At 43.7% G+C, this 13,341-nt stretch overlaps 2 protein-coding genes across 7 annotated transcripts in view; one reads left to right on the top strand and one right to left on the bottom strand.

Moving 5' to 3' along the window:
• CACNA2D2 (calcium voltage-gated channel auxiliary subunit alpha2delta 2) overlaps positions 1-13,341 on the bottom strand; it is a 454,520-nt gene that overhangs the window by 416,660 nt on the left and 24,519 nt on the right. The gene's annotated exons all lie outside the window — the stretch shown is intronic.
• HEMK1 (HemK methyltransferase family member 1) overlaps positions 1-13,341 on the top strand; it is a 34,672-nt gene that overhangs the window by 11,616 nt on the left and 9,715 nt on the right. For all 4 annotated transcript variants that reach the window (XM_055805005.1, XM_055805007.1, XM_055805008.1 and 1 more), the window contains exons 5-6: positions 9,537-9,689; positions 11,703-11,767. In XM_055805005.1, coding sequence (XP_055660980.1) covers positions 9,537-9,689; positions 11,703-11,767 — 218 coding nt within the window. The remainder of the gene's footprint in view (positions 1-9,536; positions 9,690-11,702; positions 11,768-13,341) is intronic.

Here is a 13,341-nt window from a genome sequence, read left to right as displayed (position 1 = left end):
ATTGCCACAGATGGCTACTTTTCAGAACGGTCAAAAGGTCACACTGTCTAGTGAGTACAGCCATTGATCAGAGGTCAGGAGATTGCCCTTTTTTTTTTCCATGGTTTTGCCTCTGACCAGTCGTCTCTTCAAAGGAAGGCTGCTTCTCCTTTCTGTGTCACTGGCTTCCCAGTTTGGGGAATGAAAAGGCTAATGGTGTCCTATCTTGTATGTAGCTTAAGGTCCTTTTTTGAAATATATATAGACTCCTATAAGGTATAATGAATGTAAATGCAATAGGACATTATTTGATACGTCAAAAATTAACTGCTGTCTGTCAAAATGTAGCTGTAAACAAATGTGCTAAAGTTGGAGCATTGCTGTTATGGCCTCACACAGATCAGATTTTGTCCATATGATAGCCAATATTTTATCAGTATGTTGGAAGAAAACAATATTTTCTGAAAGTGGGCTGTTGCACAGAAGCTGAAGAATGGGAATTTTGAAAGGAGCCTGTTGTTGCTGCAGAACAGTTGGAATTGTCCTTTGAGCTAGGCACAAATGTTTACTAGGGTCCTACGTGCAGAGAAAAAATAATGCAGCCTGTGCCTTGTGGCTGAGGGGCTTCTGCTACCACAAGAGCTTGGAGGAAGATTTGGGGCTTTTACAGATATTGGCTGACCATGAACACCCATTTTCAGTGGGCTGTCCAGCAGGCTAATGTGATCCTTGCATGTTTTAACAGGTGATCGCCAAATACAAGTAGCAGGATTAAATAATCTGTGTACTGCAGTAGTGGAATAGTTGCAAAAATACTATGTCCAGTTATGTTACTGACTGGTTGAGAAAGAGATGGAAAACGGGGTTTGGAGAGGAGTCAGTAGGTACGTTAACAGCTGGAAAAATCTGCCTCATTGTGAAACACTGTTTAGCTCATCAAAGACAAGCTTAGGGGTTAATTACGTGGCACAGGGAGCAGAAATTTGGTAACAGAAGTCTCTTTGGTTTCATAGACAAGTGTATAACAAGCACTATAAATGCAGGCCAGAAGAGAAGCTGCCCATCTTTAACAGGAGTGTAATTAATTACTGAAACAGTTTAGCATGAGCCTGTTGCTGGCTGCTTTAAAATCAGGATAGGATGTTTTCCCGGGAACAGATTTCTTGTTCAGAAGGAACCATCCTGTTTCTTCCTCCATTTCCTGGTTAACTGGCCAAGATGAACTATGGCAGTAGCTTCTCCTGGCTTCCTCTGCAAGAAAAAAAGGCTGTGCTTGTGCAGAGGATTACTTCAAAGTTGCCAATTTCCAGGACAGGCTCAAAAATGTAAATTTAAAGCTAAAATCTGTGCTGAAGGTGCAGAGAGCAACAGCTTTCTTTTAAGTCACGCACAAACCTGTTCCCCAGGTAAACTTATGTAGTCTTTCCTAATATGTTCTCACAGATCTCCATGTTGTTAATGCCTTTATTTTTTTGGCCCTAAAAGAACTCTATGAAGTCTTCAGGTTTTTAATCTCCTTTTTCTAATTGAAAGAGAGTCCCTGTTTATGTGTTTCAGCTGAGTAGCTTAGCTCATGAGCAGTTTGGGCAGAAGTTAGGACTAGAGCTGGAGAAGAACAAACTATAGAATGGCTGTAACAGGAGGGATCGGACTCAAGGGGTTTCCCATATGAACAGGGGGAAAAATCAATTTCCTACAGGCAGCTTCTTTCAAACATCTAAGTAACTGGAATTTCAGAGCTGGAGATTAGCAAGCTGGACCAGTGCATCTGGACAGATGCTGTGTCTGGCAGTGGTCAATACCACTGTCTGCAGAGGAAGAAAATGCCTTCCTTCTGCGGAGATGTGCCTAGGGAGGTCTGTGTGCGAGACCTGTGGTGCAGCCACTTTACAGTGACTTTGATCCATTCTACTCACCCCTCCTGGGCATGGCTAAATTTAGACATGACAACTGTGGTAATTTCTCTTGGGCATTAGCACATATGAGTTGCAAAGTTTACTGCCTTTTGGTAAAGTTGTTTCTGGGTGCTGTCACAGCCTCTTCTCCAACAGATGAAGCAGCGCTTGGTGTGTGCCACGACACATCAGGAGCTTCTTCTATTGTATGATGGAGAAGCCAAACCCCTTCCTCAGTATCAGGTATGCCTTCACTTCTTTATTGCTTCTGCCTAAAGCCACATTTTATTTCAGGAACAGTGGCCCCTTCTGGAGTTACTCTGGTGTTTTGCTTTCTGTATGTGTATAGGGGGAGTTTCATGGGCTTTTTGCAACATTTTCTCTTTCCCACTGTGGTGTCAGGCAGAAGAGCCCACGACAAAAATGCTATAGCCTGCCTGCCCACTAAGCACTGGGCTGGCTTGGTGGCTTGCTTTTGGAAGAATGGGATGTGGCAATGATCTTCTAGGGCCATTGCCACAGAGTCAGGTTTTTCTTGGCTTCCTGGTGTTTTGTTATGTGCTGATTGGCAGCCAAGTGGACAAACAGGAGAGGAGGGGTGATTTGATTAATATCAGATCAGGCTCTATGGAAAGTCCTGTATTCTGAGAACAGAAGTTTCTGGAAAGCACATAAATAAGTAAAACATTCCCAGGAAGTGTGCAAGAGCAGAGAGAAGGTTACTCAGATTTCCATGTGTCTTTTGCTTTCCTTGTCCTGTTTGCTAACCTGGGAGGTTAGAGCCTCTTGCTGCCCTGTCTCGTACCCCTGGAACCTTGTCTTCCCTGCTTTACTGAGAGCACAAAAAAAGGTGCTTCTCGGGAACACAGTGTGAATTTGTGACCTCCACCCTTGCCTTTCCCATTCCTCCACTCATCTGTTTTTCTTAGCCTTGTACTTTTAATCACAGAAACATCAGATAGGTCACTCGCTGTTTTGTTGGACTGTAGCACATGATTGCTTTAACTCTGGACTTCTGCACAGCTCTGTAGCCACCACTGAGCAGCAAGAATCTCTGCTGTTTCCCTGTGACTGCCTTGGTGCTGAAAGCTGCCTGACCTTGCGTTGTCTGCCGGTTGGAGCTGCGCAGCTGTGGAGCTTGTGGTTTGGGTGCTGGCAGACACTGTCCTCATGCTTTCTTTGTTCAGCTGTGGTTCCAAGAAATGCAGTGAACTAGAGACCTGGCTGCAGGGCGGTGGAGGTAATACCAAGAACCTGTCAGAACATGAATGCGTACTGGAGGGGCTGTTTGGGGAACAGGAGCTGTGGGTGGAGGCTCATGGGAAGCTGGAGGTGTTCACAAAGTTTTGCATTTGTTTCACTCAGCAGCAAAGATGGCGGGGGGAGGGGGGAAACGGGGGACGGGGATGGGGACACACACACCCCAAATAAATGACAGCATGAACTTAGGGTGAATTTGGCAGTGAAGCAAGACTTCCTGGAATTGCAAGGTGAGAGCAGGCTGTGAGTGGCTTGGCTAAGAGACAAAAGCTTGAGAACCTCTGAGTGCTGGAAATTAAGTAGCATGGGAGGCAAATATTTGTCTGCCCTGTATATGGAACTCCAGATAATAGGACTCTTCTAGTCCTTGGAAGGTCGTTCTTTGTTAGTCAGGACCAGATATCCTTCTCCCTCCCAAGTATGTCCTGCATTTTTTCCTGTGGATTTTTAAATTCACTTCTGACTAAGACATAGAGGGTCTAGATACCTCTCCCCGCTCATTTTGTGCTAAGCAATAGAATGTAGGTCCCTGAAAACCCATCTTGATACCTGTATCACTTCCAGCCCAGTGCAATGTAAAAACCCTTCCAGATGCTTTGCTTCTTGCCTAGCTTACCACCCTCGTGAATGCACAGGTTTCAGAGGTGGCTCGTGCTCTTAACATCCTCTTGAATATTTATTTGCACAAAATCCTGTAAAATGGGAGAGAAGGGGAAGTTCATTGATTATTGCTGTGCAAGAGGAGTTTGCAACAGGTAGAGAGATTGGGAATTAATCATGCTGGTAACTGCAGAGCTGTGAGCTGGCCCCGTTCCTAAGTCTAGTCTATGGCCCCATTGTGTTGTCTGCCTGTAACAGATGACAAAAAGGTCCTGGGGACACTGGCATTGCTGGTGCACCCTGGAAAGGGGCCAGGGGCATGGCAATCCTGCAAGCTGCAGGGGAGAGGACAGCTGTGGGGCAGTTTTAGCCATACATAGGATTTGCTCCAAGGGGCAGCAGCAGTAGCTGCTGAGCTCACCTTTTCATGTGACTTCTAGCTCTTCCTCTCAGCTGCTTGAACATATCCGTACACCCATCTATTGAATGAAATGTGCAGTCTGCCCCTGCACACAGATGTCAGCAGCTCTGTTTTGGGGGCTACCCAAGCCATGTCCAGGACCCTCCTTCCTTTCCACTTTGCTGCCATTGCAAAGAGAGGATTTTAGTTTCTGGTTTTGTCCATTTGCCATTCATTCCCTCCATACTTTCCAAAACTGGCTTTTGCTGGGGGATAGGATTTCTTGCACAGACTAAGGGAAAAAAGATCTTCAAAATGTTCCATTTCTCCACTCTGACACAAATATCACACTTACACCCATGTAGGCGTACACCAGACTCCAGGATAAAAGTAGTTCTGCCAGTACCGGTAGCACTGGTTAGCAGGTTTTTTAGTGTAGTAACTGCTTTGTTACTGATAATAAAGATTCATGCTGTAAGCGATAACTTGAATTTTAATAACTTCACAGTTGAGCATTTGTCCTACCCAGTGGTTAGCAAGTTGTGGGCAAATACGGAATCAGGTCATATTTCTAAGATATTTTTTTAATTTATGATTTTACTTGCTCCTTAATACAGCACTTTGGATATTTTTTAAAAACATTTACAGCTTTTTATCTAGAAGAGTAAAAACAAAAAGGTAATTCAAGAGTAGCCAAGCACTGTTCATTTAGATGATGTGGTAATCTGCGACTTTTCTGCAGGAGGTCAGTTGCCTTTGCGTGGCTGTAGACCTGCCTCTTCCTAGCTGGAGTCTGGGGGACCTGTTCCCGCAATCTTAAATGGTATCATTGGAAAGGTCTGGATGAGGCTTCTGGAGCACTGTGTTCAATACTCTGCTCTGCTGTAGTCCTCCTTCATGAGTTTGGCATAGTCACTTTTTACAGTAGTTCATCTGGAAAATGGGAGTTGTGAGGATAAATGTGTTAATGGTACTGAAGTGCTCAGCATGTTGCAGGGACAAGGCACCTGAGCAAGCTAACTAATTTTCCTGGATTTAGAAAATACGAAGATATGCTGATTGTCATCTTTGTTTTATCCAAAGTAGTGGTTTTCTGTAGAAAGGGCATTCCTCTCTCTGATGTATTGAATCCTATAAATGGTATGAGTGAAAGTAAGCTCTTTTGAACAGCCTGCCGTTTCAGTTTAGAGTGCCAGATTGTGGAGAATTTACCTAACATATTCCAAAGGTTAATTACCTAGGATGCCAAAGTGTTTTCTCTTATTTCCCGGTGGAACTTTTGTAATTTTCATCTGTTAACCTTTAGAGCTGGTGATCAAACTGATGGTTAAGATGGCTTTTAGCAATGGTGGCATTAGCAGGTGTTTGCACTCTGAATCTGTTCAGTTAGAGAAGACATGAGGTACCCTGCGCAATAAAGACCACACAGCCTTTGTCCATCTGCTGTTGTCCCACTTTCTCTGTGTCTGGGACTGGCATCTTTTTTTAGCACTTTCTGCCTCTTTGTGGCTCTTCCCCAGCTGTGGCTCTACTCAGATTCTTGTACAGAGATAGGGGATGTCTGTCTTGCAGGGTATTTTGTAGTCTTTGTATGAACACTGTAACGCATGGCCAGAAATACTTCATCTCCCAAGATGAGATTTGAAAGTGGTTCTGCTATGTTCTGCAAAGTGCTTTAATTTATCAGTTTTCAGTGGTGACATCTTGGAGATTATGGTGTGCTTGGAGGAGTGCAGATTTTGGTTAGATTGCTTGCTGAAAGATGAAAAATACTGAGGAGAATCTGAAGAACACTGTTTCAAAACAATTTTGGATAACTTAACCATTCACGATTTCTGAAAATGAAACCTGGTGGCAATGGCAAGGGTCTAACTGGACATACTCTGTATCGTGGTTGCCGGGTTTTTCTCATTGTCTTGCAGATGCTGGGGAGATGTGGTTTTCACGTGAAAACTGTAAGCAAAGAAAAGAACCATGGTATCACAGCCAGTTAATGCAGAATTACAAAATGTCTTATTCCAGTGTGTTCTGTTTTGTCTTTACTTCGTGCTTTTAATATGCACATACTTGCAAATTTAATTTGACATCAAATAATCTATTCTTGTAATTTTTTCCTGATTTTCCAGTTACAATACACCTGTTTTGCTTGCCAATCAAATTTATTTCATAAAAGAATTTGCTTTCATAATTATTGATATTTTTTTTTAGTGAGGTACTAATGTCTGGGAAAGGATGTAGTTTCTTTAGGTTGTCACATTATTTTTATGTCTTTTAATTTTGAACTATTATGGTAAATGTTTTATGAGAGAATTAGCCTTTGCCTCCATAAAAAGTATATGAAATAACCAAGAGTCAAGAAGCAGGATACAAAGCCAGTATCCTGCTTATAATATACATGTGGTAAAAACTGAAATCAGTCATATTTGAATACAAGCTTTCGTAAGCACTCTAAAAATACTTTCACTGTGGAATGTGTAAAGTAGAAGTTCCTTTAGAAACTCTAAGCTTGAAATTACTAATGATAAACTTTAAGGAAGTTAAGAAATGGTGACAGTAGTTCTGCTGTGTGGAAGTTACATTTGGACATCTGTAATAAGTAACTTGTGCTACTCTGTGATCAGCCCTGGAGACAGATGGTTCTGAGTTATTGTAGAGATTTCCTGGAAATATTTTTAAGTGACCAGAAATGACTGGTATTTCAAAGAGTGATTTAGTGACTGAGCAGAATTTTTTGGGTGGCTCTTCCTCTGTGGTCTTGGACTCATCAGCACCTGCTTCCCCAAACCAGCTGCAGTTACAATTTGGCTGTCTCCACTGCAGAAGTGTTTTCAAACTGGTTCATCTGGAGCTGTTAGCTGAAAGGCAAAAGCTATTTTTGTACATAAGTGGGTAGATAAGGTGTTTGGTTTTTCCTGTTGCTATCTAAGTGCTGTTAGTCCTCTAATGGTTTCCCACAGTCCTGTTGGGAGCCTGTAAGAATGGTTTCCTCTGTAATTGTCTAGGAAAGGAATCCCAGAGCAGCACCAAGGAATATGTGATTTTGAAGGCTGTTAGCAGAACTGCCTTATGAGTGCAGTGCCGATAACACATGGTAACCAGGGTAGGGCATCGCAGTGTGGCTCCTCACAGCCGGCGGAGGCTGCCTTGGGCATCAGTCACCGAACTCCACTTTGCAGAGAAGACACGTCTCTGAGAGAGGCCTCTCGGAATGGTGCCCTCCAGCCTGCGGGCTGCTGCTCCTTCCGTTTTGGGCATTTGGGTATGAGCACGCAGAGCTCATTGCTGAGGAGCGCTGGAGGCTATGGAAGGCAGAAGGCACAGTCTGGAGGAGCACAGAGGCTGTTGTCCTTACCTGGTGGGCAAAGGCACAGGCATCTCTGACTCGCTCCAGCTGCAACAGCAGAAGATTTGAGGAGAAAAACCAATGAAAACAGTTAAAGGTGCTTATTCCTAAGAAGCCCCTGAAGGTCCCAAAAGGCTGTGAAAAGGGGCCTGAAGAAAGCTGAGGAGCCAGTGGCTCCCAAAAGGCTGTTGTTGGCAGAGCCAGGCTACTGGAAAAGCAGCAAAGCCTAGCACTGCTGAGCTGAAAATGGCAAAGGCTCAGAAAAGCTGATCTGAAGTAGAAGTTATGTTACCAGGAGAAATATGGAGAGTTTATACATTCAAATCAATCAAATATCTCCTTTTTACTTATGCTTTCAGGCTCTTTGAGCGGGAAGAATCAACAGGCAAAGGGCTCCGTTAAAATGGGGTGGTTCGAAGCTGCTCGATTTGCAAGGCCTGAACAATGTTGAAATATGCCTCTTTCTCTATCCCAGACTGTGAAGTAGTGCAAGCTTCACTTCTGTTCTCTAAGCAGTGGGGGTGTGCTTGCATGTAGGGGCACAGTTCTTTCATATGTTTAAAAACAGTTCATGTCTAGTGGGAAACCTCAGAAAATACTGTCTGACAAAACAGCTCATGTCCCATCTTCTCTGCCACCAGGGATGTTTCACTGAAGCTCATCTGTCCTAATGCTTCATTTTTACACCTGTTTGCATCCTCCCTCCCTCCCTCCCTCCTTACTGCAGATGCAAATTGGCCAAGCATGAAGGACAAGCAACAGCAACAAATATCTTCTTAAAAACTACGGCTTTGCACAAGGCACTTACTACACTGCACCCCAATGCAGGTGATATATCCAAGTTAGAGTGATATATCCAAGGAAGGGGTTATGCCGTTGTGTACAAGCCTGCCCATTTTAGGCTCCTGGAAGAGGCCGTTGCTTACTAAAAAGAAGCTGACCTGCCTGCCAGGATGTGTTGCTTTTTAAGTATTCCTGCTTATGCCAAAAACCATGCAAGATTCCTTGTAAACATAGAAGGCCAGTAATTTTCCTTTTGGTTTTTACCTGTTGGCAAAATAAAGCCAATTATTCTTTGTAAATTTTGTTAAGCTTCCTGGATTTACAGGAGAGATCCAAGAGCAGACCTCTCAAGTGAAATAACGTAGCCATCATAGGAGTGCCTTGGGCAGGAAGGCCTTGTTTCTGTGCTGCTGTGCCATGAAAGTGCAAGGATTGCAAGGAGTCGTGAGCACCTGCTGAAGCTGCTGATGCACTCAAGGCATTCATAAGTTTTCTCCAGTGAATAGCAAGAGAAGTTCATGCTGCAGTCTGAGGGAGGCTCATGTGTGCTTTCTGTTGTAGCTAGTCACTCATTTTCACAAACCTTCCAACTACCTCTCCTGCTATGTTGGATTTTACATGAAATTTCAAAGGGATTTAAAAAAGAGATTGGTGGGAAGGAGGAGGTAGCAATGGCAGACGCATATGCATCCAGGAGCATGGATGGAAATGTTTTCCAAGTGCCTTTGTACCAACAAAATGTAGCAGGAGTCCAAAATATGAAATCCATGTAGGGACCTACTCATTTGGATCATTCAGTAATTCTTTGCCTTTGCTTTTCATCTGCAGGTTGGATTATTCGTTTAGATGCTGTTAGAAGCTGTACCCCTGTCTCCAGATTACATACCACAATGAGACAGTGTAGAAATCTTAAATTTTGAAGCTTCCAAATTCTGAAAGTTGGAATTTTGGAGTAAATAAAATGGTGTTTCAGAAGATAATGTGCTCCAGCTGTTTGGTTATTGTTTTTCCCAACAGTGCTAGAAGATTTCAGAGGATCTGTGGGAAATTTTATCCTGAGGATTTGGTTAATAATCAAAGCACTCTGTGGGGGAGATGAGACCGAACTGACTTCTAGTATGTCAGTTCCATTGCTGACATCTGTGTTTTAAAAATTAGCCACAAAAATAAATGGGCTACAGAGTGAAGAAATTTGAACTCCAGTCCTCAGACTGCAAAGGTGTGAGTAAAAACGACTCCATTAGAATTTTTTTTTGATTGGTTGTTTTTTTGTTAGGATCTTGTCTCTTTAGTTGTGGAGGAAGAATCTCGGAAATGTGAGAAGAATTCAGGTCTCTGCTTCCAAGTTCCTGTCTCTCATCCTGTGATCCTAGAGATTGGCTGTGGCTCTGGGGCAATTGCTCTGAGTCTGTTGTGCAAACTGCCACAGGTGAGCTTTTGTCAGTGCTCATGGTACCATAGATGCCTGTGTTACTGGACAATGCCGCTCTACTAGTCTTCATTGAGACTTCACAAACAAACTTCTTTGCTTTTATGGTACTTAAGCAGCTGAGGTTTCTGACAGTCAGGCTCTGTTAGTTCATGCTAGGTAGAAGAGAGAAATTTAGGAATTGCTCTTCCCAGCTGTCTGCAGGAGTAGTGGAGATATAGTCAGGATGAGAGAAGCAAATGTTTTCATTCTTCAGCTGTCACAGCTCACTATTAATCACCTTAGCTTGAAGCACTGATGGGTGTTCATTTAACCCAGTATCCTGGGCTGTGGGACAAGAGGGGCTGAGGCATGGGCACACACTCTATTAATTGAATTTATGGGGCAGTCATCTCTAAAAATCACTTTGTTGTGAATCAAAAGATCTTGTCTCTAGGAGACTGAAGACTAAATGAATACAGGGAAGGGATTACCACAAAAGTGTCAGTACTTGGGATCAGTATGACAAGAATATGTCATAACTGCCAAACAACATTTTTGGTCTTTTGTTCACTAATAACAACTCATGCGTCTTCAACAGAGTGAAATGAGCATGAAGGGGACTGAGATCTGGGTGGCCAAAGCCCTTCTTGCCCCTGATTATTGTGGCATGTAACATGCTTACTGAGATACTGTTGGTAAACAGAAAGGGAAATGAATGCAAGATCTCATCACACGTGATTAAGGGAAAAATATTCCCCTTTCCTCAGAACAGCAGACCAGCCAGTTCCTTCTTGTGAATGAGAATTGCTGTGGCCAGCCCTTCCTCTTGTAGAAGTATAAGACTTCATGTGTGTTAGAGGTTGATGTCTGTGTTCCTCTGCCCACTGACCTGATAAGGTTAATACTTCAGCTTTGAGACTTTATAATTACTCTGATTTCCTGAGCTGTACTTTATGCTCTTTTCCTTGCCTCTTAAGTTAAAGAGCTGTGTCAGTCTGTCCCTGTAACTGATGACAGTCCTTTCCCAGCTGGCTAATGCAAACTGCTGTGCCCAGACAAACAGGGAACCTTGACTGATCAGCGTTAGTGGTAGCCATGCTGACAGCAAAGTGAAGGTCACACTCTGTGTGATCTCTTCAGTTTTTGAGGCAGAATTTGGCACTAGGGTACTGAGAAAACAACAGCAACTTTTCACTTACGGACTGGGCTGTGTCCTTCACTTTCAGGGTCAGCTTTATGTGTGTGTGCGCTAGTCTCAGGCTGTGAAATCAGTCCCCCTGGGAGTGATGGCCAATCACACCATCATCTCCAAATCCAAAGTAGTTTAAGCATGCTTTCTCTATGTAAAAACTTACCAACATCTGTTTTAAAAAATATTAAGCAAAGCAAAACCAGGTCAAGCCTTTGCCTGCACTTTTCCCAAGGTGGAATGGAAGGTCAAACAAATCTATAACTATGTAGTCCTGGCTGTTATGCTGGAGGACTCTCGAATACTTGACGCACAGTCAAATACATGCAGTTAGTACGTGCAGTGAATGTGGTGTAAAGACTGCAGTGGAGTAACTAGGCAAAAGGTGTCTGCATAACAGATGGGAAATGCCAGAACCTCTGTCCAAACGGTTGTTTTAATTCTGGAAGGGATTCTGTCCACATTAGAGAGGAGAAGCCTGTGACATCATCTTCTTTCAACCTGTGACTTCCCCATACTAGTCAGAGTGTTGAATCTCACACTCAGCGTGACTCCCATTGTTGTCAGCTGAGTTGGTTTGGTCAGAAGCCTGTCTATTTTGGTAGGCTGATGGCAATGCTGTGGAGTGCCTTCTGTCACGTTAGCAGCCTTATTAGAAGTGACTCGTGATCCCATCAATGCCCCTGAGATGCACTCTTTGTGAGCTGTTCCTATTAGGAGCCAAGAGTGAACAGTCAATTGTAATTTTTATCTTGCATGTCTTTTCTGGCAGAACATGTCTGTATAGGAACCTTGATGCTGTAATACTTCTTTGGTGGTGTTTTGGTTTTTTTTTGTCCCAGAGCCAGGTGATAGCCGTGGATAAAGAGGAGGCTGCTGTGGATCTCACTAAGGAGAATGCACATAGGTATGAGCCCACATGTTACCCATTTTTTGTAAATTGTTGTTTGAAAAAGACCAAGAGTCCTCAATATTTGGACATGTGATCATGTTTATCACCACTGGAAACCAGAGAATGTTCTAGTTGGTTGACCTCCTGAAGTGTGTAAGATTTCAGAAGGAAAAAAAATGCTTATGTTTACCAGAGTGTTTTTTTCTTTGACTTGTGAATGTGCTTTTTGAAAGCAGCAGCCTAAATAAAGCAATAGTACTTACATGCTGTCTGTCTTCGAAGGGTTTTCAAAGTGTTTCATAGTAACTGCTCTTACCCCTTCCTGCGAACTTGAGAAAATCAAAGCAGCAGGTAGTAAGAATGTATATGTCACTTTAGCAGGTTAAGGACGAGTATAGCCTGAACCTTTCTCTCTCTGGCTCCCTACATCATTATTGCCGTGCTTGTTTCTGTCGTTGGTCCTCTAGACATAAGCTTGCACACTCAAATAGCACTTTTACTCTATGTGCTAGTGTGGCAGTCTTGGGTTTGGTGAGAATGGTGCTGCTGGGTCCTGTGCTGTTGGGACGTGGCTGGGCTGTGGCTGGACATGCAGAGCTGCTGAATCAAACTTCTTGTGCCTGAAGTCAGGACAGATCTGTATCAGGTTGACCTTGTCCTTCCCAGTGGCTCCGCATCCTCAGCTGGTTCTTCTTAACTCAGGTTGTTCTGGACTGTGACAACATAGTCAGCCCCAGACGGAGAATCGCAGTATGCTCTTGAGCCCAGGACCCCAGTCTCCGTAGGCATTGTAAAAGGTACAGAGCTCTAGTATGTATTCGTATCCTCAGTAACTGCTGGGCCCTAGGCATTAATTAGGGCAGTCTCAGAAAGGGTTCCTGCTCGCTGCTCTTACAGTCTAGTACAGTTGTGAGTCTTAAATAGTGCTCATTAACTGACTGTAGTGGTTTAACCCCAGCTGGCAACTAAGTACTCTGCAGCTCCCCCTGCTCTCCCCCAGGGATGGGGAGGGGAATCGGGGGAAAAAAAGGTAAAACCTGTGGATTGAGGTAAGGACAGTTATATAATTTAAATTATTATAATCAAATAATAATAATAATTTTAATGCAAAAGGAGACAAAAAGAGAGAGAAACAAAATTCAAGAAAGACAAGTGATGCACCATATAGTTGCTCACCATCTGCTGACCGATGCCCAGCCAGTCCCCAAGCAGCAGTTGGTCCCTCCCAGCCAGCTCCCCCCCGTTTATATACCGAGCATGACGCTCTGTGGTGTGGAACATCCCTTTGGCTAGCTCGGGACAGCTGTCCTGGCTCTGCTCCCTGCCAGCTTCTTGTGCACCTCCTCATCAGCAGAGCAGGGCAAACTGGAAAGTCCTTGACTTAGAGTAAGCACTACGCAGCAACAACTAAAACATCAGTGTGTTATCAACATTGTTATCGTACTAAATCCAAACCCACAGCATTGTACCGGCTACTAGCAAGAAAATTTTCCCCATCCCAGCCAAAACCAGGACACTGGCATTTCTGTCTGCAGGGCCCACATGCCCTTTCTTCCCAAGCTGCTGCCAGCATTGGGGCTACAGAGACA

This window comes from Falco peregrinus, chromosome 5, assembly GCF_023634155.1.
Source record: "Falco peregrinus isolate bFalPer1 chromosome 5, bFalPer1.pri, whole genome shotgun sequence".
NCBI classification, from domain to species: domain Eukaryota; kingdom Metazoa; phylum Chordata; class Aves; order Falconiformes; family Falconidae; genus Falco; species Falco peregrinus.
The sequence above is the reverse complement of the archived record's forward strand: the minus strand, read 5'-3'. Positions and strand labels throughout refer to the sequence as shown.